This window comes from Miniopterus natalensis, chromosome 8 (assembly GCF_054644295.1).
Source record: "Miniopterus natalensis isolate mMinNat1 chromosome 8, mMinNat1.hap1, whole genome shotgun sequence".
NCBI classification, from domain to species: domain Eukaryota; kingdom Metazoa; phylum Chordata; class Mammalia; order Chiroptera; family Miniopteridae; genus Miniopterus; species Miniopterus natalensis.
In genome coordinates this window covers 20439228-20466474 of record NC_142088.1, presented here as the reverse complement: position 1 = coordinate 20466474, position 27247 = coordinate 20439228, and the positions used below count along the sequence as shown (strand labels likewise).

General features: G+C 36.8%; 1 protein-coding gene across 1 annotated transcript in view; it reads left to right on the top strand.

Annotated features, from left to right (window-relative positions):
• The window catches only part of PARD3B (par-3 family cell polarity regulator beta), an 852378-nt gene that overhangs the window by 385801 nt on the left and 439330 nt on the right, over nucleotides 1-27247 (top strand). Inside the window, exon 4 of the mRNA XM_087819630.1 lies at nucleotides 546-655. Within this exon, the coding sequence (XP_087675756.1) occupies nucleotides 546-655 (110 nt within the window). The remainder of the gene's footprint in view (nucleotides 1-545; nucleotides 656-27247) is intronic.

The window sequence follows — 27247 nt, the reverse complement described above, 5'->3', positions numbered from 1 at the left end:
ACTTTGGGAGAAAAGGGAGAGAATGGAACCGATCTCTTTGTGTACTTAAATAGATATGAATGCTGTAACCCCAGCAGATAGTTTACTTCTGTATGTATCATCATTCAGAAGATTTGGGAAGCCCCAAATGACAGCAGTAACTATACTTCTGGCTCTACTGAATAGCAAACTGCACTGACTGTGTGAACCTCTCCACTTACCTGCTAGATAATCATTCTTTTTTATACTCAAATATATTTTCTAGATCAGTTTTACATTGCACACTGTTAACATTGACATTGCCGAACAGCTTTTGCTTAAGTACAATGACTTCTTTTGAAATGCAAGTGGGGAAAGATGAGAGTTGAAAGATCTTATTTCCATGTGTCCTTCTATGAACAGATGACAAAAGATCATTACATGGATTAATTTACAAGCATTCTTGAGAAATAGAATGTTTTCACATAAAAGCACGCTGTAAACCTTTTTAATTAAATTGCACTGTACCATGCACTCTCTTCCCTGCAGGGTTCTCTTGACCTCTCACCTCTTCTTTTGCCCTACAGGCACTCCACTGCTGGTGAGGAGAAGCAGTGACCCTGCGCCAGGCCCACCTGCTGATGCCCAGCCCACTGCTTCACACCCCAGTAGCCAGAGTCTGAAACCTGCTATTCCAGTAGGTATCCTGCCCTTTGAATTTCTAATGAAAGATCCAAGTGCCTTACCCAAAGATAGATTTGCAGTCTTAAGTTGACTATTAGAGATCTTTTGTTGGGACATCTAGTATTAGTTATAATAACTAGTATGAGGTATAACTAGCATGTAGTTATAATGATAGCTCTTGTTTATATAGCACTGATTATGTGTCCAGTAGTGTTTTAAGTGCTTTACATTAAGTCGTATAAACTAGCACATCAAAGGAAGAACATGTTTTTGTCTTCATTTCATTGATGATAAAATTGAGGAAGAGGAAGGTTTAGTGATTTGTCTAAGGTCACAGCTAGCAAGTGGCAGAGCCAAGAATTTAACCCAGGTGGTTTGGCCCCAAAGTCCACGCTCCTCACCAGTGCACTATGCTGTTGAATCGCAGTACCCTCCTGCTTCATAATGCCCAAGGATGTCACTGGCACGTTCAGTGTGTCAGTGAAATGCTTTTGAAGTTATAACATGGTAATGGTGGCACAGTTTCAGCATAACCAATATCATGGATATGTGGTGCCAGTATTGGGTTTCTAGAACTCAACACTGAAATTAAAGAAAAATAAAATTACATACCCAAAGTGCTTATAACCAGATATATTTATATGCTATACTTATAAACTAATAGATTAAATGGAAAATAGTTCCCTAGAGAGGTAAAAATCTTCCTTCCCGTTGGTACTGTGGGATCTTACTGCTAAATCCTGAGTTGTTTGAAGAGTTGTGGTTGTGGTTCATCCTTTGAAATGGCCTGAGTTAGATTCTGGTTAATGGCTACATATCATAGCAATATGCGATCTTCAGAATGTCACCATATTAAAAAGTCTCCTAGAAGTCTTCCCTATTTTAGTCTCACTGTCTACAACACCTTAAGAAAAAAACAATATTTCATAGGCATATAAGGATGCCAAATGAGCTAAATGGACTCTTCCAGTTTTATATAAAATATTCTTATGAGGAACCTGTGTCAATGTGTTTGAGGTAGGAGTCACTATATCAATCATTGGGCTACTAATAGGTTAGTGGCAATATTTCGGCATATTGTTTTCTGTGAGCAAGGAAGCGAGGGTCCCGAAAGTATTTCAGATGTAATGTTTCTCACTCTTCTTCATCCTTTTAAGGAAATATAATGAATGAAAAATTACTTTTAATAAAAATTAGGTGTATGCGTTCTGCTGTAATGAGTAGTATAAACAGAGCCAGTATGTGGTATGATGTGTGTTTGCGTGTGTGTATTTAACACACACTAATTGAGACTGTGTTAAGCCTAAGTATATTGGATTGGGGGGGAAGGAACTATATAAATGAGAGACTAATTGCATAAAAGAGAAAGACTACAGTTCACCGCTTATTTTTACATCAGTGTCCCCTAAAATGAGAGTGTGTCTGATTGTTACCATCGTTTACATGCAAAATACCCACCAATTAGTTCCATGTTTCTATCGCTTATGCTCTGTGTTTCGACGAATTAAAAATTCATCAATACTCCTTTTCCTAGAGGAAATGAGAGCTACTCTATTTCTGATAGATTCTGTATCCTTACCAAAATATGATATCAATGAGTTCTCAGTTGGGGTATTTGGGGTAAGAGATACATTGTTACCAACAGAGAAATGCGTCCTGGTTCAAGGAGAAATGCTGACACCCCCAGTGCTCTTACCTAACAATATGCTAGTTATCAAGCGTGGGCCAAGTCCACATATAGCAGCAGTAAAAGGAAAACACATGCCTCCTCCTTTTCTCACAGTGCTGTCTGTGGATGACAAAGTGTAGACTTGAGACCCAAAGAATAGAATCTGGTTCTTGCCTTGCCACAGAGCAGTGGCCCATCCTATGCCTTTCTTACTTCAGTTGTGAAATACTCTCCATGCAGACTTTAAGCATTAATAGTCCAATGTACAGGCATGGCACCTTTTTTATCTCTTTATTGCTAGTACCAAGTATATGGAGGGTGCTCAGTGTATATGTGTTGGATTTAGAAATGCAAGACACATATTAATCTGGGAAAAGTCCTAGAAGTTCTTAGCAATGACCCAGCTTTTCTAATTCGATTATTTCTGCTCCCCAAAAGAGTGTACCAGGTAAAAGTTTATCTGCTGCAGGGTCCAGTTCACAGATGGATAGTTTAACTGCCCTATTGAGAAGGGTTGGCAAAGTTAATAAGTGAAGACATTTAGGTGTACCTATTTTTACCTAGAAGAAAAAAACATTTGTGTGCATGTGTGTATTATAACTCTATTTATTTATCCCTGCATATCCAGACTTATGGACTATTTAGAACTGTGTTGTTCAATATCAGAGCCACTGGTACATGTGGCTATTGAGCATGAAAATATATTTTAAGTGTAATAGGCACACTGGATTTCAAAGATTGCAATATGAAAACTAAGGTAAAATATCTCAATAATTTTCATATTGACTACATGTTGAAATGATACTATATTGGGTTGAATACAATATATTACTGAAATTATTTTTGTGTTTTTAAAACACATTTCTACTAGAAAATTTAAAACTATATCTGTGGACCACAGTCTGTTTTTGCTAGACAGAGTAGCTCTAAACTAAAGTAGAATTGGATATAGCGTTAATGAAATGGTTAGAGACCCTGGGGAGAAGTTCTTTGAGTTGCACACCATCTCTGGGGTAATAGTATGATTAGGTTTGCCTGGAGCAGTCCTAGCCCATGCCTGTTGTTCTGGCATAATTATTAATAGTGTCCCCACTAACTCTCAGAGGTGTTCATGTGTGGATGATAAATTATGTGGCACCCTACATTGTAGCCCTATAGTCACTTTTATTGTTTGCTCAGTGATAAGAGGAGTGGTCTTTCGTGGAAGCCATGGGAACATAACCACAACTCTCACATCAGAACACACTGCAGAGAAAGTTCTTTGTAACAAGGGCCTGAGCCCAGGGAGTGCAGATACGAGACTGCAGATTCTTTTGCACCTCTCAGATTCCATAATTCTACTTGATGTGCCCTCCACAACTTCAGCAACACCATACTTAATTCCTTTGATTTGATAAGTGATGATGAATGTGAGGAGTGTGTGATAATGTACCCATGCAGCAACTAATACGAAAAATAATTGCTTAAAAAGCTCTCTTCAGTTGCATTGCATTTCAATATCCAAAGGAAAAAAATTACAATCAAAATTTCCATCTCTTAAACAGTGTTCACATGTAAATAATTCACAGATGGCAGAGCCCCAAGTGGGTTATGTTCAATCATTCCCAAGAAATGAAACTTACGTATAACCCAGAGCATAAGAAGCTGTAAGGATGAATAGTTGACACATTTGATTATGTTGAAATATTGCCTTTAAAACCACAGTTGATGACTGTTATTTTTAGTTGCGCTTTATTAGTCTTTCTATAGAGGGAACTTTTTCTTTGATGCCCAGATATGTGTTTTTGAAAAGCTGGAAAAGTTGCACTTGTTTTCTGGCTGGTTGAGTTCTTACAAATTGCTTATTTAAGATGTGTACCCTCGGACAAGTTGGAGTTTTAAAAAGGATTTAAATTAGAAAAATCAGGTTCTCTGCAAGCCTCAAATTCTTTGAATAATGAAAAGCCACCAAACCTCATGGTTACTTAGAGTACCACCCAATAAACAGCATGAAAATGTGTGTCCTTTCTTCCTCTTTTCACAAACCTATCCAGCTCATCAGAATAGTATAATTATTAATGTGCAACTAGCAATGACCGTTTTTCTTTCAAGGCAATAGAAAAGCTAATTCTACTGACTGCTTTTGAATTAAAGAGAGAGAATCCTAGGGGCAAGATATTGTAGTGTGAATGAGCTTATGGGCCCCTTCCTTGCCTTGATTGTAACCTGGTGTTCTTGGCTTCAGGGCAGGCCATAAAACCAGGTTCTTGAAATTGATGTTCCTGAATTTGCGGATGGAAGAGGACTCTAAAACAGATGTGATTTTTTCTTCTTAATATCCGGTTAACTACTATGGTTGTTTTGTGTTTTAATGACTGTTTATAGGTTCACATTTAACCCCTAAAGCAAAAAGATCCTGCAGGGTGAGTAAATTAAAAAGTGGATTCCTGAACACTCTAAGGCTGTGCCTGTTCTCAGATAGTAAACGACTTTGTTTGTTCTAAAACTGTTACTTGTCTTGCATCACCGAAATCAGTTAAGGAAATACTGCTCTGCCTTTTTAAAGCTCATATCTATAATATATACATTTTATTTTTAAAAAATAACATGGTAGCCTTTGAGGCTGCTAAACTGGAAGGTCATGAGTGGGTTTCACAGGGCCTGTCAACTGTCTGAAGTTTTAAGCTGTGGCAGAGAGAGAAAGAGAGAGATGGAGGGAGGGAGGAAGAGACAGAAAAAGGAAGGTGTGTGTGTGTTTCATGAAGGAAACTCTATCACTGTTAGCAAACTTTAAAAGGACAACAAAAGATCAAGAACTTGTTTTGGGGTTTTGGATGAAATCATGTGGGGAGGACACCATTTCTCAAAGTCTGACGAATGACAGAAATTAAGAAATAAGGTAGAAATTGCCACTTCCCTCAAATATGTATTAAATAGTTAAGATTATTTCATCACATTATCACCTTTTCTATCCAACACCTAGTATGTAAATTCAAGATGTTAAGGTGAATAGATGTTTGTAAATTGCTGCATTGAGAGGCCAAAAATAACTCTTCAGCCAGTGGCAACCTAATTCCTAGCAACAGAGAGATTGGGGAGAAAGGGCGCAGACCAACCAGTGCGAGACATGTTTCCAGCGGTCCTGCTTGTTTGGTGGGACTGAGAAGGGGAAATAGACTGTTGGTTCTTTGGAGATTTTGGTATTTTATCAGCAAAGTGAGTGGCAGGTATCTTCTAATGGGAGAAAATGTTTCCAGTGAATAGAAGCATTATCTTTATGTCTGATATATAATTGATTTAAGAAAGTTTCCCTTGTATGTCACGTATATTGAAATTATAGTCAGTGTTGCACCTGGTTTAAGTGTTTTCAGGTCTGTGAAAGAAATCATCGAGCTATTACAGAGAAATGGAAATAGCTTGGCCTTTAGGATTCAAATCTTCAAATTGCCAGAGATGTCAGAGCGCTTTTGGTTGTGGGTCGCTGACTGTCGAAATCCAACACAGAAACTTCAAGAAAATTCTGAATAACTAATGCATGTGTTTCTATACATTAGATATACAATTAAGTAGCTGTAAAAACACTGGAACAAAATAATTGTAGATACCACTGTAAATTGGAAGGAAGGCTCTATCTATTGTCTTCCAATGAGAAGAAATGGATCCTGAGAAGCAAAAGGGAGGGAGAAGTAGCATGTAATATATAATTGCATTATTTAGAGATACTGAAACCAACAAAGGTTTTTCTTTTTTTCCCCTCTCCTGACAGTGATTTAATAATAGTCCTGGTGTTTGTAACTCCAGCTGTTCGTGCCGTGTACTGATAAGACCAGAGACACATTGCGACGATGGTTTTCATATGGCTTTGTTTTTAAGAGATAAAACTGCCATCCAATATTTCACCGGGCCAAGTGTTTACTTAGTTTGGCAAGTTTAGGCAGCTCAATTTCTGAAGCATTTATATTTGTAAGACTCAGTTTAGGCAGGGAAAATCCAGAAGCCTGATTTATTCTGCAGCAGAGATTTTCACCAAATCCTGTAGAAGTCAAGGAATCAAATTTGGCTTGTCTGAAGGTCTGTACCGTGACTAACCAAAGAACCTGGGAAGGTGACCCCTCTGTAGGTGTGTCCTCCCCGCCACTCCTCTTGGGTCTAGTCCAGAACTGAAAGTCTAAAGGAGGTTCACTCCGCAGAGGTCAGTTTCAAAAATTAAAAAGGTAACCGTGACATGCCTTTTGCTGTTTCGATTGGTCTGCACGTAATGTAAATCGAGTGGGTTTTGCTTTCATGTCAGCATTAATTGACTAATCCCTTAGATGTTTAAGACTTCTGCTGTGTGCCATCTGGAAAGCATAGGACATGGTCCCTGTCCTCAGGACACTTACAACCTAGTTATTTAGACCTGATCTGAAGCAGTTAAGCAACCCTAGCAATCTGCAAGGAGTATCAAATGATCACATCATACACTTTTAACAATCAAAATTAGTGTCCTCTGCCATTAGTGGGCACCCTGCCCAGCCTCCCGAGCCCCTCAAGGGGACGGCCCTGTGTGGTGTCTCATCTTACTCAATATCGCTGCCTGTTTGCTTGTCTGGTAGGAGACTGAGCTCCTCAGAGCTACAGGCCAGCGTGTTTATTTTTGCATTCAAGCCCCCAGGCACAGTGCCTGACATACAAATGTAGGATTAGGGATTACAACTTTCACTTCTGAGATGGGCAAGATGAATTCAAGTCAGCAACTTTTAACTCATTTTGTAAAGGTGTGTATATTTGTGTGATTTTATATTATATATGTGTGTGTGTATATGAATTAGAATGTGAAAATTGTGAAATAATCTGTTTAGCACACTGTTTTGCTCATTGAGTAGCTTTTTAGTTTAGAATTTTCTGCTTTAGGACAGTGTTACCTGTGTTGTCAAGGGGAGAAGAGTGTTTAAACACAAACTCTCCACTTAAAAATAAAATGCTGGTTGGTGGCTGAGCTCAGTTTCAATTGTGAGATCCATTTCATCTTCTTATAGTTCTAGAAATGACCATAGAAGCTGGTTCCGAGAAAGAATAAACATTATAGGAAGAAAAAAACCTTGATAATTCTAGAGATTAACCATTATAAAAGCTGATTTGTTAGTACCCGTGATATATGAACAAAGAATGAAAATTAATATGCACGCAATAGAGTCAATTATCTGAGTTCTACTACTTTGTCAACAACAATATGAGTTCTGTACTTAAAGAGCTAGTAATCTTGGTAGTTACAGCTTTGTAATTTTCTAATAACTGTGTTTAAAAAATTTAGAAACTCTTGCCTGACCAGCATGGCTCTGTGGTTCAGCTTCAACATTTGATCCAGGAGGTCTCAGCTCAATTCCTGTCAGGGCACAGGCCCGGGTCGCAGGCTCGATCCCCAGTCGGGGGCATGCAGGAGGCAGCCGATCAATGACTCTCATCATTGATGTTTCTATCCCTCTCTCTCTCTTCCTTCCTCTCTCTAAAATCAATAAAAACATATTTTTAAAAATTAAAATAAATAAATAAATCAGAATATTCTTTAGTAGACTAGAAATTTCTGGATGCGATACATTTCTTATACCATAAAAATAGATTTTTCTCCTTCTAAATCTTTCTCATATTTCATTTCTATTAAAAAAATTAATCTGGCTTCAAGTGATGTGGAGGAAAATAAAAATCCTGGCATTGTGAGTTAATTCAAGATCATGCGAACATTTACAAGGCCTTTCTTAGCAAAACACTAATAAACATTTCACGGTAGTGGTTGGGACAAACGTAGTATGACAGTGTTGTTTGAAATTTGGTAACAATGATGTTTAAAGTAGCTTTATTCTGAAGGTCAAGATCCCGTGTCCTGATTGTATCCATAACTCTGTGACCCTCAGAGAATTATCTAAATTGTGGATGATTTCCTCAGAAATCCTGTGTAACTACAAGGAAATAATAAATGGAAATTCTGTATGAACTCCTGTTGTTCTTAGGGTCTCAAACATCCAAACTAGTGACTTCAGAGCTCCAGATGTGAATTACTAACTCCATTGGTATAAATTCAACTTTCAATTTCCTTTTAATGTCCCAATTTTTATGTGTTTATGGAATGAAGTTGTAATTCTATCCAAAACACCAAATGTATTTCTACGGCTGAAGATAATTGTGCCAAGAAATATATATTTTTTTAAAAGCCAAATGTACACAAACACAGTAGCATAAAAACATACATACTCAATAATATGTACACGTAAATCCTTAGGAGGAGAGCACTACTCAGATCTGAGGACAGAAGTGCAGTAGGTCCTGTCACTGGAACGCGAACGCTCCAGGATGTGGGCTGTGTCCGCTGTGTGTCCTGATTTTCTGTATGTTCCCTCCTCCTGTGTTGTGGGCATTTACTGAATACTGATGGCCTGGACGGGAAGGGTTCATGAGAGTCCACCTTGAGAAGAAGCAGGACAGTCCCTATTGAGAGGAAAAGAGAAACTTTGTTTTCGACTTGAGCATGGCGAGATTCTTAGAAATCTCTTCTGATGGGGGATTTTTTTTCTCACGACATAAATTCTTCTGAAGTGCAAGTTTCATTCTGGTTTTCCCTTTCAAAATCTAGTCACAGGATGACATGGTACAGACATTTAAAGGACTTTTCTCTTTCTCCAGAGGGGTGGCCGCTTCCCTAATAGCTCTGTACTTGGAGATGGAATTCCGATTTAGATGAATCACGTTTCTAAGGCAGCTACTGTGTGTGTTTTAGGCTCGTGGAAACACACAGCGTTCTGGTAAGCAGCGTGTGAGCTTGTCACACTGCACAGCTTTTGATGTCTGATTAGATGATCACAGGGACATCTGGAGTGAGTTAGTTTTGAAGTTGCTGGTGTGAAGCGCTGGAGAAACCAAAGCCTTCTGACAGACCTGAACCAGGAAAAACATTGCTACTTTTAGCAAAATCTTTTCAACTTGCAACTGGCAGGCGATTTTCAGACTGACAGAGCCCTGATGTTTTCCAGGCTGCTCTCCCTACAGCTCTCCCCGCCAGAACGGGTAAGTGGCATTTGCTGCAAAAACCATAAAGCATCGCCCTCCTTTAAACGGAAGAAGCAAAGATTCTTAAGCATCAAAAGTCAGAATTGATGGAGTTGCTTGAAGAAATGGTATCGTTTCCTTTTTCTCTGCCTCTAATTTCAATCACTGGGTCAATCACCCATCCTTTTTTAGTTGTCATTTTTAAATAAATATTTTTGACACTTGGCTATATTCTGTGAACATCCAAAGATAAACAAATAGGCATAAAAATAGAGGTTTTAGTAATATGTGAAAATTCCTCATTGTTTCATGAATAAGAGGATTATGTAACTATGAATATCTATCTTGAAATGTCTGGCCATTTCTCCTGCATCCAGGATGTATTTTCAATTTCTTGGTATGGCTTTTCTTAAATCTTTTGTTATTGTGGCTAATAATTATAATCTAATATTTACCATCTCAATAATTTTAAGTGTACAGTTAAGTGGCACTAAACACATTTACATTAGTCTGCAACCATCACATCACCCATCTCCAGAACTCTTTTTATCTTTCAAAACTCGAAGTCCATGCCTATTAAACAATTAACTCCCAAAGCCCTCTCCCAGCTCCTGGCAACCACCCTTCTACTTTCTGTCTCTATGACTTTGGCTACTTTAGGAATCATACAGTATGTGTCTTTTGTTTTTTTGGTTTTTTGTTTGTTGTTTTTTTTTTAATATATCTTTATTGATTTCAGAGAGAGGAAAGGAGAGAGAGGAAGAGAGACAGAAACATCAATGATGAGAGAGTCATTGATCGAGCCCGCAACCCGGGCATGTGCCCTGACCGGGAACTGAACCCCGATCGCCTGGATCCTAGGCTGACCCTCAACCGCTGAGCCATACCGGCCGGGCGGCATGTGTCTTTTGGCTACCGTCTTATTTCACTTAGCATAATGTCCTCAAGAGTCATCCATGTCATAGCACGTGCCAGAACTCCCTTCCTTTCTATGGCTGACCAATGTTCCATCCTATGCACACGCCACATTTTCCTTACGCATTCATCTGCTGCGGCCCTGGCGTTGCTTTCACCCCTCAGCGGTTGTGAACACTGCTGCTATGCACGGACGTGTGCAAGCATCTCTTTCAGACCGTCTTCTGATTATGTTGGGTATACACCCAGAAGTGGAATTGCTGGATCATATGGTTAATATATTTTGAATATTTTGAGGAACCACTGCACTGTTTTCCATAGTGGCTGTACTATTTTAAATCCTCATGGACGGTGCGCAAGGGTTTCAGCCTCTCCGTGTTCTCACCAGCAGTTGTTATTTTGTTTTTCAGATGTAGCCATCCTCATGCTTAGGAGGTGGCATCTTGTGATCTTGATTTGCATTTCCCTAATGATTAGCAAGGTTGAGTATCTTTCATGTGCTTATTAGCCATATATATATCTTCTCTGAAAAAAAATGTCTCTTCAAGTTTTTGCCCATTTTTTATTTGGGTTGTTGGTTTTGTTTTTGTTGACTTTTAGATGTTCTTTATGTATTCTGGATATTAACCCCTTATCAGATAGGTGATTTGCAAATATTTTCTCTCATTCTGTAGGTTTTCTTTTTGTTTTCTTAATAGTGTCCCTTGAAGCACACAAGTTTTTCATTTTCATGAAGTCCGGTTTGTCTGCCTTGTTGTTGTTTGTGTCTTTGGTGTCGTATCCAAGAAATTACCGCCAACTTCAATGTTGTGAAGCTTTTGCCCTGTTTTCTTCTAAGAGTTTTATAGTTTTAACTCTTATGTTTAGGTCTTTGATTCACGTTGAGTTAATATTTGCATATGATATGAGGTAAGGGTCCAGCTTCATACTTTTGCTACCGAATATCCAGAACCATTTGTTGAAAAGACTGTCCTTTCTTCGTTGAATGGTCTTGGCACCCATGTCAAAAATCATTTGGCCATATATGCAAGGGTTTATTTTTGGGGTCTTGTCATGACTTCACAACCTAACCCCAGGCTATATGTTTAGCTTCATCTCTGGCCACATCACACTAGACACCCCGTGCATGCAGTTTCTCGCCTGTGCAGAGAATGCTTATTTCTATGTGTCTTTGCCCAACTGTTTAATCTGCCAGGCAAATGGCAAATGTAATTTTCCATCTTTTTCCTAGAGAATGTCCAATTTTCTTTCAAAATTCAGTGCAATGGTCTCTATGGTCTTTTTCTTTACTACTCCTTCCCTGCCCCCTCTCTGTTATGAGCAGAATTAACCACTTTCTGCACACTGGCATATCTTTATTCTACTTCTTTATACCTCTTTCTCAGTTCCCACATTTTATATCTTCCTCACTAGGCTCTGAGCTCCTTGTGTGTGGATTGAATTTCCTTCCATATACCCACAACATAGCATTATGCTTAAAGAACAAGGGGCACTTATAAAAGGTTCATATAAGGAATGGAATACATTTTCTGATCACATAGTACCCTATTTAAACCATGAAGCAATTTAATTGCAGATTTAATAACATTAATCTGTGTGCTAGGTGGGCCAACAAATGACCAGGTAATGCTACCCAGGGTATCATGGAGGGAGGGACTTTCTCTGCTTAGTTTTTACTTCATATCAGATGTGGACACTTTATTATATATATTCAAACAATTATTTTATTCCATAAAAATTTGCAAGTTCAGCTTTATTGACTCTGTTTTATGGATGAAGAAGCTAAGACTCAAACAAGTTAACTCATTTGCCCCAGAACATATAGCTACTAAGTAGAAGTAGAATTTTACTTCAGATGAGCCTTAGTCCAAAGTATAGCCTCTTTTCATTCTATACTCAATCAAATGTTAGCCTTGGAAATGCCGCCTGGCACCTACGCCTTTGTCTCTTGAGTGCTGCAACTGCTGAAATGCTTTGGGTACTCTTCATGTGAAACTACCTTCAAAGCCAGTTTATGAGCCTCCTCCTAAAAAGTCCATTTCATTATTTTGTAATCACAGTTTATTTTTTTACCCAAAATGGTGTTGTTCTATGTGATGCCAAAGCTTATATTGCAAAGTTGGTCTCAAATGGCTTGACTTTATAAAAGTTAGATATCCCTATGAAGCAGACAGATTTGCCACCACACAAAAAAATCTAATTCAGACATTAAAAATACATATGGAAGAATAAATTCAGATGTGCTTAAAACAGCAGATTTTTATAGCTACCCTTTGTTTATTCAATTGTCTAGTGGTTAAGACAACTAGGTTTTATCCCTGACTCATCCATTGGCTCTTTGTCAAGTTTAGACAAGTATAATTCTGTTCTCTGTCTGGAAGAAGGAGATTGTCTTCCATCTTGCTCACAGTGGAATCGCAAGGTTAATGCCTTTTATCTTGAGTATAGCATTTAGCAGACTGAGGGTGCATAATCTATGTTAATAATAGTGATAATAATGAATGTTGATAATTAAAGGTCTTTTCTAATTACCAGATTTCTAATGTGTGTTAAATATAATAAAAGGGAAATGACTTAAATTAGTATGCATGCACACAAAAAGTAGAGTTAGCCACAGCTTTTAGTTTTAGCTGTCTAACTAACATCGTGCATGTGAATCCAATATTTAAAATCTGGTTATGATGCTAGTTTCACTAGGGCCATATATGAAGAACCCATGCAGGTTCTAGAAACTAGTAAATTATTTGTTTGAGTTGAAAAAAATGGTTATGTATAGAAAACCTCAAGGGACTCTTGTGATTGGAGTATGACCACATGAAATTGTGCAAGGGACATTATAGTTTACCCCCATAATAATCTCTCTGAGTTCTATGAGAAAATGGTACTTTTTCGAGAAGCTGAGCACCATCCCAGGAATGGGTAACAGATCTGCCTGGAAGATCTCTAAAAGACTTCGGTGGAGATGAAAAACAGTTGTCCGGCTGGAGTGGCTCAGTAAGTTGAGCACTGCCCTGTGCACCAAAAGGGGGCCAGCTTGGTTCCCAGTCAGGGCACATACCTGGCTGCGGTTTCGATCCCTGGAGGAGGCACACAAAGAAAGCGACCACTCTCTCCTTCTCTCTCCCTGTCTCTCTCTCTCTCCCTCTCCTTTCTTCTCTCTGAAGTCAATAAAGATATATTTTTTTTAAAAAAGAAGAAAAAGAATATGAACTCTTAAGCTTGACTGCCTGGTTCAAATCTAGTCCTGCCAACTGACTAGCTGAGTGATAGTGATTTTTGTCAAGCATTTCTCTTCTCACTTTTCTAATCTATAAAATCGTGATAGCTTACCTCATGGGGTTGGATTGAGAAATAAATGAGCGATTATTTGTAAAAATTCTTACAGTATGTTTGTTAAAAAATATTTGATTTGTCCCATACATGAAGGAGGAATGGGTGGTAGATTAAGTTAGACTGTAGAAGTAGTTCTGAGAATACTCTTTCTTTATAAAGCTGAATTTGATAAAGTTTAGTTTTAATTTAAGAAAGGCACTTACACACAGCTAGAAAAAATACTGATTCCAAAGTTGAACATTAAATGTATGTTGAGCACCTTTTGCTTATAGAGACCCTGGCAAGTTATTTTCATTTGAAAACAAAAGAAAACCGAAACCAAACCAAACCAAACCAACAAAAAGAACCCTCTGAAGACCAGTTCTTAAGGCAATATTGGAATTGCATCAACAGATTCAGCCCTGGCTTTCCTCTCTCCATGTGAAATGGTCTCTTCCTTGTAAACATTCTGTTTAAATTGAAAACCGAGAAGGAAACAGGAAAGGAGGGGTTATTAAGGAACAGGGCAATTTCAGATGGCTCAAACCTGTCATCCATCTCCTCCAGTTTTCTGAAGGCCCCTGCCTTTTGGCACTTCCCTTCCTGCTCTTCCCACCCCCTGGATCTTGAACCTCCTTTCTCACTTGTGTGCAGGGCAGATGCCTTCTCATTTGTTAAGACCAGGCTAAAACACCACCTCCTTTTTAAATCCATTCTGGAAACCCTGGTCCCTGCTGTAAGTTTGGTGCCACTTCAGCAATAGATTTTAAAGTAATGTATGATGTGGCATTTGTTGAGATCACAATGAAAATATTATTGGTGGGAAGCAGTATTAATATAGGTCCAAAATATCAAAGTTTGGACACAAGTGACCTAGAGAGCACAGCATAGGTGCCTCTCTTTTCACACACTGGTTCCCTGACGCAGGCAAGCTCTGCTGTGCTCAAAGATTGAGCCAACTGTTCCCCCCTGGGTCCTGCTGTCCCCCATTCCCTCACTGACAGAGGTTCACAGTTATGCCGTGAACATTGACCATTTGTATTTGTATGTCTCCCTCTTTCCTAGAGAGTGGGAGTACACTGAGGGCAGAGAAGGTGCTTTTTCTCCTTGTGGGCCAGCACCTAGCATATGGTAGGTAATAACTGATTGGCTGACGGAATGAAAGAAAGAAAGAGAGGGAGAGGGAGGGAGGGAGGGACGGAGGGAAAGAGAGAGAGAGAGAGAGAGGAAGGAAGGAAGGAAGGAAGGAAGGAAGGAAGGAAGGAAGGAAGGAAGGAAGGAAGGAAGGAAGGAAGGAAGGGAGGAAGGACACATGGAAAGAAAAACAAATAGATTCTCAGATTCTAACAGGTTAATTTTTTTTTCCAGAGAAAAGATTTTAAAGGCAATATGTAAGTAAAGATAGTGTTTTTAAAGGTAATATATGTTTTTGTGTTTTCTTCATTCACTGTTAAATGATGAGCGAATGAACTTCAGCATGAAATATATTTATTTATATTTTATACTCAAATCACAAAAATAAAGGAGCAGATGTAGACCTCTGAGAGTGTTATGCCATTTCTGCATTTTTAATATAGTTCAAACTCAATCCCTCCTAGTCACTTTCCAGCTTCTTTCATTTTAAATATGACAGCAGTGGTAGGGGAGAGAATTTGTTTGGAAATGATTATAGTCATTCAAGTTTAACCTCTGATAAGGGCATTCCGCACAGTTTGAAAATATGTGATTTAATTTAATTATTTGTGTATATTTGGGAGAGTAATTATAGAACCTACAGAAATGACCATTTAATGCCAGAATATGAGTTTTTCTGGATTTCTAAGCCTTGATTGATAAGTAGATAAGTTATAAATGAGAGGCTTTGTGGAAGTACATTCTAGTAAACATGCGGATATCAGGAAAATGTTGATCTGGGACCAGACAGACATTTAATGAATAGCCATAAACTACTTTCCCTGAAATAACAAGTAGAATAAATGTTCTTCCTAATGTTCCTGCTTCTATTTTTTTCTTTAGGTTCCTTTAGTACTTACATAGGTAAATTGTGAAAGCACACTATAGCCATTTCTTGTATGACTATACCCCAGAAACACTCTGGATGAAATATTTGTTTTGGTTTGCTTCTACCACACATAGTTAAACTGACTTAGTGCATCATGTAACATAAAGCAGTTTGCCTTAGAAATTTCCAACCTGGGTTTTTGTTTTAAAATCCTTGCTACTTTTCAAACTGATGGCCCAAAAATAAAATGTACAATCAAATATTATAAAGCCATGAATCTATGCATTGATTTTAGGATAAATTTCTTCTCCCTAATTTGGAGAAAAAATTTTATAGTTTTAGCTCAGTGCATGACTCCCAACTGATATTATACCTAGAGACCATTATGGACAATTAAGGCTTTGTTAAGTTCTCATAATATTTTCCCACTTTCGACTATGTGAGTTTTCTGAGATCTTTATCCATAATGTTGGGCTGACTCTGCAAAATGGCTCATAATGTCTTCCTTCATTTAACAAACATTGTGCCAAGTACCATGGTTTTTGCTAGCGATTAAAAGATGAATAAAACATGGGCCTCCCCCTAGAGAAGTCTCATTTATGTGTCTCTCTCCCTCATCTATTGAGGAGAACAGACATATAAATGGAAATTATGATGTAATACGGCAGGTGCAATGATTTTTGTATGTACAAAGAAAATATATGGAAAACTAACAAGGGAATTTGGAAATAATTCTTGAAGGGAGGAAGTTGTATGGAAATGCTGAGTCTTAAAGAATGAAAAGGAGACCACCAACCAGGCCAACTCATGGGAAAATGCATTTCAGCGAGAGAATTACAAAAAGAAAGACAGATGTGAGAAATGGTTTTCATGAGGTTTTCCCAAAGAGACACGGGCACTTTGGTCTTGCTGAGGAAGTATTGGGAGATGAGTGGCCAAATCAGGAAGGACCTTATAAGTTACATGTAAGAGCTTGACGTTTATGTTATGCAAGACCATTGAAAAGTTTTAAGTAGAGGGTTTACAGGTTCAGCTTTGCTGAAGGATAAAAATCAAAGGATAGAAATAAGAAAATACTTAGAAATTTGTTATAATATGAGTCAGGGCAGAAGTGCAAAGATCTGAATTATCTCATGATCCCTTTATGGATAGAAACTCAGTGGTTGAATGAGTAATAATCGCAACACATCTACAACCACACTCACTTTTTGCCAGTCATTATTCTAAGTGCTTCAAATGTATTGTTCTATCTAATCCTCACAACAATCCTGTGATATAGGTACCATTTATATTCCCATTTTATTGATAAGGAAATGAGACACATAGAGATTAAGTAAAGGTCAAATTGCTTAGTCATAAAGCTAATAAGTGCCAGAAATATTTAGGAAATACAATCCACAGATCTTGGGTAAGGCAGCAGAACATACGTGAGACATCAGGAATAATTCCCAGGTTTCACTTTAGTATAGTGAGGCTGATGAGTGCTCTGCCAACCAGCAAACAGAACTCAGAATCAGCTTGTAGACAAAGGCGCAAGTAGAGGCGCTTGGAAATCAAAGATATAGGGGTTCAAACCTTGAAGTTGTGAATAAGCTTATGAAGTGCAGTTTCAGTAGAGGAAATTGGGGTGTAAACTGTTGTGCTGTTGGTTGAGAAGCAAATTGGAGGCAAAGCAGTGGAAAGAGCTCTTAAGGAACTTATAATCACATTAGAAAGCACACAGAGTTATATTTTTTATGCTGGCAACAATTTAAGAACTCTTTTAATTGAAAGTGATAAAAGTACAATTTTAAAATGTCTCAGTCAAAAAATGAGGGGCAATGAGATCGTTGCATTGCATATAATCTCTGAGCATGTTGCATGTCCACATCTTGGAAAGTAGGAGACGCAGCTGGGCCTCAGGAAACTCCAGAATCAGACTCCAGTAATTGCCTCTGCTTTGTTCTTTCATAGATTGTCATATTTATCTGCAGACCAGCTTCCTCAACACGGGGAAACATGTCTGCTAACAATTCCCATTTCCCCATCTCCAGGGAGGCACTAATTCTTTTTCTAGGCTCTAGGAAAGGAGTCTGATGGGTGACTTTCACTAAGTGAGGGCTGCTTTAAACAAGCCATGGCAAGCAGGGTTTGGGGGAGCAGTCTATAGCCACATGACATCTGGTACCTGGTTGCATTGTGGGCAGAGCAGTCTCCAGCATGGGGAGGACCAAGCAGACATTCCCATAGATGTCACCATCGATAACTGCAGTGGGTGCAGTCAGTTCCAGGAGAGCTTTGTGCCAGAGTGGTCGGGGAGGCTTCAAGGAGAAAGATGCCTCGAAGAATGAGCAGCAGAGAGGCATGCAGAATTCAGTGATCAAATTCATCGCAACAAGGATGCACAAGTAGTGTTTAGACACAGGCAGACCTTCCTGGACAGAGAGGAATTCTCAATGCAGTTTCTCAAAGAGTAATTGAAAGACCACTTGCCTCAGGAACACGGGAGGACTGTGCACAAATGCCAGTTTCTGGGCTACAGCCTAGTCTCCTGAATCAGAATCTGAGAGCAGGGTCCAGGGAATCTGCATTGTAAGCGAGTGCACTTTGCAATCTCCGATGCAATGGGACAATGGTGTGAAGTTCAATAAGCAGAGACTGGACCCAGCATGTGGAGGAAAAGCTGCTTGAGCAGCCATTTCAGCGCCTCGGTGGAGATGGAAGAAACCCAACCCTTAGCAGCATCGTCTCCATGAATTTATTCAGCGATGTAGCAGGTAGAGTGAACAGATCACAAGGTATTTGGCAAATTAATAAACACACTGGAGTCGTGAAAAATAAATTAGCTGTAACATTTTGCACAAAGTGATGAAGTTGTAAAAACAAACCAAAAAGAAGCAGAAGAAAGTGGGGCAGATACCCTGTCAAAGAGGAAAGGAGCGGTGAAACCCAAAGCAGGGGAATTTGACATGACCATAAAGGCACATTGGCGTGGTGTTTTTTAAGGCACAAACGTATTTTTATTCATTCCTGTTTAATGCATCATATTTAGTATCATCAGCCTCATTGAATAAGTAGATAAGCGAAAACAACCAGCACCTAACTATCTCCCTAGAAGACGGAGTTTTGTCTCAGGCCACAGAAGCGATGATTTAGGACACAGACTCTCTTGGGTCTGGAAAAGTAAATGTCTCGAGTAACTAACTGACATTCACCGAATGTAAGAGCAGATAAAGTTTCCCCCCAAGATTCTGTGTATATTACTCTCTCTCTGTTCAGCCGAGGCACTAACCTTGATCTGATTGTGTTGAACAGGACAACCTGCCCTTTTAGCGTGTCCTTGCCTGGCAGGAGTCCTGGCACTTGGCTGCATGGCTAACATCAGGCATGAAGAGAAATCGGGCCCTGGTGACTCTCCTGGAAGGGCACCGAGGGAGGAGTCAGCCACGCAGAAAACACTAAACAAATGATAACCTGAGCTGTGTCTGCCTGAGTTAAGAATACAGCGTGTTCAAGTTAAACAATCACAGCAAACGTACTGTAGGCTAGGAATTGGGACCACACCTGGTGTAAGGTTAGAGGCTGAACTGTGTCACCTTGGAGAAGTAACAACTTCCCAGGCGCAGTTTCTTCATCTGTAAAATGGGAAAGGTGGAGCGACTGAAATGGGAGCTCTCGTACAGTACTGGTAGGAACATAAGTTGATGTAATGCATTTGGTAATTATCACTGGTCTTATTTCTCACTTTAAGAATTTGTAATGAGGAAACGTGTTTTTCTTCCCCGTATTTTCCCTTTTTTACAGTGGTTCTTGAGCTCCGAACCATCCGATTTTGAGGCGCATGCCTAACTTTTATTTCCAGTTTCTCCTTGTCTTTCTCAAGTGGGCAGAAAGAGTTGAAACTGTCCTGGGTTGGCTTCCTCTAAATTCCATGCGGTGCATTAGGGGTGGCAAGTTGTTACCTGAGCAGAACTGGTCGATCTTACTAGAAGGGAAATGAAATGATCTTAATAGAAAACCAGCCCTGTTGTCTCTTGTCACCATTTATTAGTTTTTTTGCTATTGTGTTTTCTTATTCTTATTTTAAGTACCAGGTGTTTGTGGTTGTAAACATGGGAGAGGTCTTTCCAGACTATGACTTGTCTTTTTAAATTCGTTTTTATTAAATTTCAGGCAGGTTTTCAATGTTAACATATTTATATTTATTAGTTTTATTATTGTGCTGTGTGTGTGTTTAAAGAAATAATTTCCTCCTCTGAGTCACATGATATTTCCCAATATTAGTTTTTCTAAAATTTTTGTGTTATTTTTTGTACTTAAGCTTTTAATTCATCTGTAAATATGTTAAGGGGCATGTGTATGGATCAGTTTTTATTTTATTTTCTGACATTGTGGTGTCATTTAAAATAATAAATGTTTATCAAATGCTACTTCTGTGTTTATGTAGATGATTAATTTTTCTCCTTTAGCAGTTGAAATTATTGTGTCCTATCACTACATTTTCTGATGTCCAGCCTTCCTTGCATCCCCATGATCAAGCTTCCTTGGCTGTGATATATTCTGTTTTATTGCTCAATTCAACTTTCTATTTTATTTAGCTGTTATCATTTGTATAACTGAAATAGTTCTGTATTTTATTTCTTGCATTGTCTTTAGTTTTGGCATTATGCCTCACATACCCTATATCAGGTCCGCTAAGTGAGTTGGGCAGCTTCTCCCATTCTCAGAACCAATTTGTATTTAGTATTAGGACTGTGGTTTTTAGGTAAACTCACCTGTTCATTCGGGGACTGTGTGTGTGTGTGTGTGTGTGTGTGTGTGTGTGTGTGTGTGTGTGGTGTTTGTTTGTCTATAGAGTGGGGCATAGGAGGAGATGGCTTATTCAGATTTTCTCTTTTGTCTACATAAATTTTATTATGTTGCCAATTTAAAAAATTTAAAGAAATTTATCTTTATTGTAATTTTCAAATGTATTGGCATAATCTTAATATTTAAAAATAATCTCCACTATATATGTAGTTATGCTCTCCCCCATTTCTAATAATGTAAATTTGTGCATTTTGTTTGTTTTTCCTTGATCTGTCTTAATGGAGATTTGTCTTTGTGATTAGTGTTTTAGAATTGTTTTCAAAGAAACAGTTTTGATTTTATTTTTATCTCCTTTATTCTTTCTCTTTTATTTTATTAACTTATGCTCTCTTCTTTTATTTCACATTAGTTTTAAATAAAGTAAGAGTAGAAAAAGAAATGTTTACATTCTGTTCTTTTCTAGCTTCTTATATGGCTATTTTTCACTTTCTTCCTTTAAATAAATGCACTTAAACTAGGTTTTCTTCTCATCAAAATACAGCTACGGGAGCTTCATTCTTTAATTTTTGATACACAATACCTTCATTTGTAATTCATTTCACAGTGCTTTTAGTTCCATTGTGATTTTCTCTTTACCCTATGAAATATTTAGAAATACATTTTAAAGTTTATGAACATATCACTCTAGACCCATTGCTAATTTAATCACAGCATCCATAAAGAGATCGAGATGAAACTGATTTCTGGTAAAGCAGTTAAGATAGGTATTAGAATAAATGCATATCTCCTATTTGTTTCTCTATTACCTCAATATTGATTGTTCATTTTGTGTTCCAATACTCTGTACACCTTCTCTTTTTACATTTTACCTACCTTCCTATTTCTGATAAAAGTGTACTGAAATCTCCACTTATGCTTATAGATTTGTCACATTCTGCTGCTAGCTTTGGGAGATTTTGTCTTATGTACCCTGAAGCTTTGTCATTAGCTGTTTACACTTCATGGTTGCTATCATCTGACGCTTCCTTCCCTTTAAAGTTTCTCTCTTTATCCATATTAGTGATTTTTTATTAACTCCTATTTCATCTGATATATTTACAACCACCAGTTTGTTTTGGTTAGTTTTTCTATTGCTTTATTTTCAACCTCTCAGGATGGTTTTATCTTAGGCGTTTAGATAGGAGCATAAGGGCCATACAGATCATGTATATTTTAAAATCCACTGTGATTAAATATGTATTTAAATAGATTAGTCCAACCTGTTAAAAATTATTGTGATTACTGTTCTGTTTGGTCTTATTTCTTATTACCATTGGACTGATAGCTCCCGCTTGTTTTTTTCTTTGTTTCAAATCTATAAATTTTATGTGTATCTTTTACTTGTTACTCATTAATTTTAGCATGTAAGTTATATTATTTAATGCTAAAGAGTTTTGAAGTAGACTTTAAGCACTGTGGTACAAAAGGCAGAATTGGCTGAAATGACCATGGGGGCTCACCCTGGGTTGCCTGAAAAGTAAGCTAGCTAGGCCCAGAATCATAGCCCTCACCATGGGCTGAACTTAAGCTCATTTTCAGTGGGACCAGTGGCTCCCAGGCATTGGCCACAGGCACAGCAAATTTCCAGAGGCTCCAAGATCTCCAGGGTCAAGGCAGCTGGCCTTCACATAGCACTATGATGAAGAGCAGGCTATCCACAATGTGCTCTCTCAGGTGCCAGGCTCTTCTTTATTCCTGCCACTGACAAGGTTCATCTCATACTTGTCCTATAAAATGTAGGAGTAATATTGGGTATGGGCCTTGTCCTGTGATGACTTCCCGCAGCGTGTTCAGCAGAACACCCTGGCCCCTGCTCAACTCCCCTTGGGGTCAATGGAATGATCAAGGAACCTGTGCTCTCTCTTTTCTTCCTGCCCCTGTGGCTTAAAAGTCCCCAATCCTGTTCCTTGACACATTCTATGGGAGGTTGTAAATCATCTTGAGCCTTGCTGCCCAATAGGTGGTGACCACTAAAGGATCTGTGTTGCAAGGCAGAAACCATGACATACGACCCCCGAAACTTTCACATTTATCTCAGAAAATAAAAATATTTTTCTATGTTGTAAATATAATGTTTAGCAAACCTCATAAAATTAACAGTTTTTAACATTATCTAATACCTAGTCTATATTAAAATTTCTGCAATCGTCCTCTGAATACTGTTTTAAATTAGGATTTAATCTGAGACCACACATCCAGTTGCTATGTCTTTTACATATTTATAATGTAGAATAGGCTTTTCATCTATTTATTACACTGACTTGCAGAAAAACCAACCAGTATGTCATCTTTTTATGGATTTGTTTCCTTTCTTCTTATAATTTGACTTTTTCCCCTAGTTCCTGTTGGTTCTGTTGACTGGAAGTTATATCTAAAGACTTGATGAAATGTAAGTTAAATGTTTTTAGCAAGATTACATCATAGATGATATATATTTCTTATGCGTCAGATCAAGAACATAATATCTGTTTTGTCTTTCACCATTAGTGACCTAAATTTGATTATTGGATTAAAGTGATAGCGTCATCTCTCCATTGCAAACCTGAATTTGTTCTACTTGCAACCAGAAATAATTACTTTGGTACTACATCCAGTTACTGTCAATAGTTTTTATAACATTTGATAATGTTATCCTGATACAATAATTTCTTTCAGTATTATAATATGACACCAGTATTATGAGACTTTTAAAATTCATTTTTCTGCACTTGCTGACGTTCTTTAGTAATATAATGCTCTTCCCAGCTTGCAACTGTAGCTATTTGATTCCTCTGAAATATAATTTGTACTAGCGATATAGGAAAAAATGCTTATTATTTTTGCTTTAAATGATTAAGTGATTTTCAAAGTAATTAATTTGTTTTATAGACTTACCAAATCGTGATAAATGAGTTTTCTCTGGCTTTTTCTTCCTTGAGTAACACTTTGGATTCAGACTTTCAGAGATGTAGTGTGTTTCAATCAATTATAATTCTTTCTGATGCCTCAGCTTTGGTGAGTGGGAAGCCCCTTTAGGCTAATTTCTGTGTCCTTGACATGACTTAATATTTATAAGCTTCCTTGCTTTCTGGAACAGATTTCCCAAAATTATCTTATTCCTTCCTTGCCTCAGACTTGGCATCAATCTTCTCTCCAAAGATCTATCGAAGAATGGTATGGACCTGGACCAAAATGTAGGTCCTAGGTATGCACCTTTTTCCTGAGAGTACGTTACTTCTGCATCAGTTTCAGGCCCGAGTTAGAAAATATATGAATAGATGTATTTAAAATCTTGAGTTTAAATCAATAATTCAGCTTTAGCATTCAGAGTGTAATTTCTTTGATTTTTAATTGCTTCTGTTCACCCTAAAAGTCTTGATTGCTGTTAACTTTAACATACTTATTTGATTTGTGCTACAATTTTAAAAGTTTCAAAATAATAGCATTGATATTACTACAAACAACAAAAGATGTACCATCAAGGTGTTTTGATCTAAAGTCATCTGAAATAATCTTTTCACTTTGTACTTTATTTTGTATGTGTATGTAGACAGATCCACACTTATGTGCACGTAGTAATCTTTACAATAAATTTTTGTTAAGAATTTTTGTCTCTCTAAGCATGGCTGTCACTTTTACGTTCCCTATTTATTGATTAGTATTCTTATGCTCCTTTTACTATTATTTATGGATTTTAAGTTTTATCTTTAAGCTCAACAAACTGGTAATTGGCATTTAAAGCCATTAGTTAATTACATTTAGCAACCTGTTGGAATAATTATTATACCTGTGACTCATGCTTTTCCATGAGTTGGCTTTAAAAAAATTCTGTTGTACTTTCTTGACCATTTCTATGTGAGGGGATATGTGAATTTCCAAAGAGATCTTTATTTGCCCTAACTTTTCGATGATAGCTTAGTTGGGTATGAAAGTCTAGGTTGACAGCTTTTTTTCTTTAAAGCTTTAAAGAAATTATTCATTGTCTGCCTGTAATCTAGTATTGTTGGTGAAAGTTTAATTGTCATTCTTTGGTTATAGGTATGCATTTTTGCTTTATTCTTGATATTTTTCATTTTCCATATTTTTTTGTTGGTTTTGTGGTATTTGAGAAACAGTTTCAACCAGAGGACTATGTCTTTCTTCTCTTGAAAATTTATTAGATAATCTCAAACTTCACCATCTTTTATACTTTCTTCCTCTGGCATTCATTTTAGACATTCACTGGGATCTCTCAACCTATTCTTATAGAGTCTAGCAAGTGTATGTCTTGGGATCCACTTACCACTTTATGTTTCAGATATACTATTATGTTTATCTTGTTTTTGAGTCAAGTTTGTCTTTTGGGGGTTTCTTCTTTTTCTATTTTATCTTTTTTTCTGTATGCTTTAAGTAGATATGGTATCAGTTCACTATATTTCTTCCTCTTCGCTGAAAATCACTAATGATATTTTTTTAATGAAAGAAGTGGAAAAATTTTTAGTTTCTCCTTTATTAAGGAATGAATACTATGCATTATTAATAGGATATTATACTGTAAAGCAAAGTCTTTTTCATTGTTTAGTGCATCTATATTAAAATTTAAGATATAAATTAAATGAGTTCTTATATGTATTTCTTCTTATGAACCTATGTAATCTCATACATAAAAATAAACCTTGTACTTATATTTTTCTTATAAAGAAATAATATATAGTTTGAAGTCTGTATTTCTGTCATAGAAAATCATGGGTATTAAATAATATGTTCAAGAATTCTACATTAAGGACTGACTACAGTTTTGTAAACTTGTACTTGAACTTAATATACATAAAATGAGTAAGGCTACCTGTTAAAGGGTAAGAAGAGATATCCATTAAGAAGGGATATCCAAATTCTATCTAATATCACTGGCTCAAAACTATAATAGAGTTTACAATTCAGATATTTTACAATGTAAATAAAATTTTCTCATTTTTGTAAAAGTTATTTTAATTGGGAAAATTGAATGTAATAAGGAAGAAAAAAAATCCTTCTCTGTAACTGCTTTTATTTACTGTTTAAAAAAATTATATTACTTGCTATGACCACATTTATTTTCATTATAGTAATTCTCTTTGGTAACAGTGATAATACAATTTTTGAAAAACAATATCATCATATTATTAAAATTAAAATGTTATGTATGAGAATCAAACTCAGTTCATTGAAAATAGAAATGTTGTCCTTTTTGATTTGCCTAGTATATGGCATATGGTACCTGCTTAGTAAATATTGAATTGTACTTACTGTTTCCAAGGGATTAAATTATTTTACTAAGTCCTGACTAGTTTTATAAATTAAAATATATCTTCTGAAATTTTAAAACTCTGCCCTTGAAATTTAACACAAATATTATTTGCAAAAAGCTATTAATGTAAAATTTAAAAATTAAGATTTAGTTCTCTTGGTTACTAACATGTTTCCATTGCCTCAGCATTGAATAAATGGATATTTTTGTACATGAAAACTGGCTGCTCTTTAAAACAATTTTAAAGTGTAAAATAAAGCTACTATTTTATTCCACCCTGAATACACAGAATTTTTCAAGTAAATCAGGCTGTTTTCTCTTAAAAATCATCATCATATGACTTAAATTTGTGTTGTATATAAAATTGATTCTGGCATTGTCCTGCTGTGGTATATTTTGAAAAGATGTAAAAAAAAAACAAACAAAAACAAAATTTGTCATATTTGCTTTGAAATAAAAGACCAAAATAAAACTAAAATAAAATTAAAAGGAGCTTAGACAACATTTCATCTCATGCTGTTTTTGAGAGAGAAAAGTCCAGATGTATATAGTAACCTTGTGTCTTGGTAGTAAGTCTGTAGACATTATCAGATCAATCTAAATTGAGTTAGTGTATATGTGGTAGGCAGAAACTGGTGGAAATTAGTTTATCTTCCCCAGACTCTTTCTGTTTTCTTTGTACAAAATAGGATAAACTCATTTTTAGACATGATTAGGTTTCTTTGTTGTTTTTTCCCTCCTTCCCTGAAAGAGCAAGGATAGTCCATACTCTGTTAGATTCACACCAACTATTAGAACAGGAAACCATTAAAAAGCCCTAGGCAAATGTATGACGTTTATAGCTACTACTGGAAAGATATGTTGAATACAAAACATGAAACAATTCCAAGTGAGGAATATGAATGATTACCCCTGTTGCATTTCTTTTTCATTGGTTATAAACAACATATTGAAGTGATGGGTATGGTTCTCATGATAGCCATACATGCCAACAACCTAACCTGCAGATATTCCTGTTTATTTTATTAACAGCATCTGTAGAAAATGCATTTCAGTCCCATCAGACAAATAGAAAGGCTGTTCCACAGCTAATCTTAGTGGGCATTTTATAAGCTTGTTTGCTTTAAATACCCATTGTTTCTTTTATGTAAATGTGAGATTTTATTCCTCAGTGGATACATTAATCCATGGGGCTTCTGATTTGTAAGATTAGATTTTATTTAGAATATTTGAATCAAAAGTCTTTGACTTATATAATGCTTTCTGAAATAATTTTACTAATATGCAAATTGTCTATTTGAATAAAATCAAAGACATTAATTACAAATATTTTGAAATTGATTTAATCAACTTTTATGGTAAGAATTAAATATATTGTGTAACACATTTGAATGTATCAAGGGTTTCCTACTTATTTGAACTCTTAAAAGTTGCTAATACTTGAGGGAATTATCTAATTCTACCTTGAGGAATTTGAAAGCAGAGCTTAATATTGGTTTATGCAACTATTTAAGAAAAGCTATTATATGTAGTCTATTTATTGACTATTCCATCCAGGATAAATAGCAACTTATCTTCATAGAAAATGGTGCTGATTTAGTTGTTCTGTCATTTCTGCTGACAATACTGTGATCAG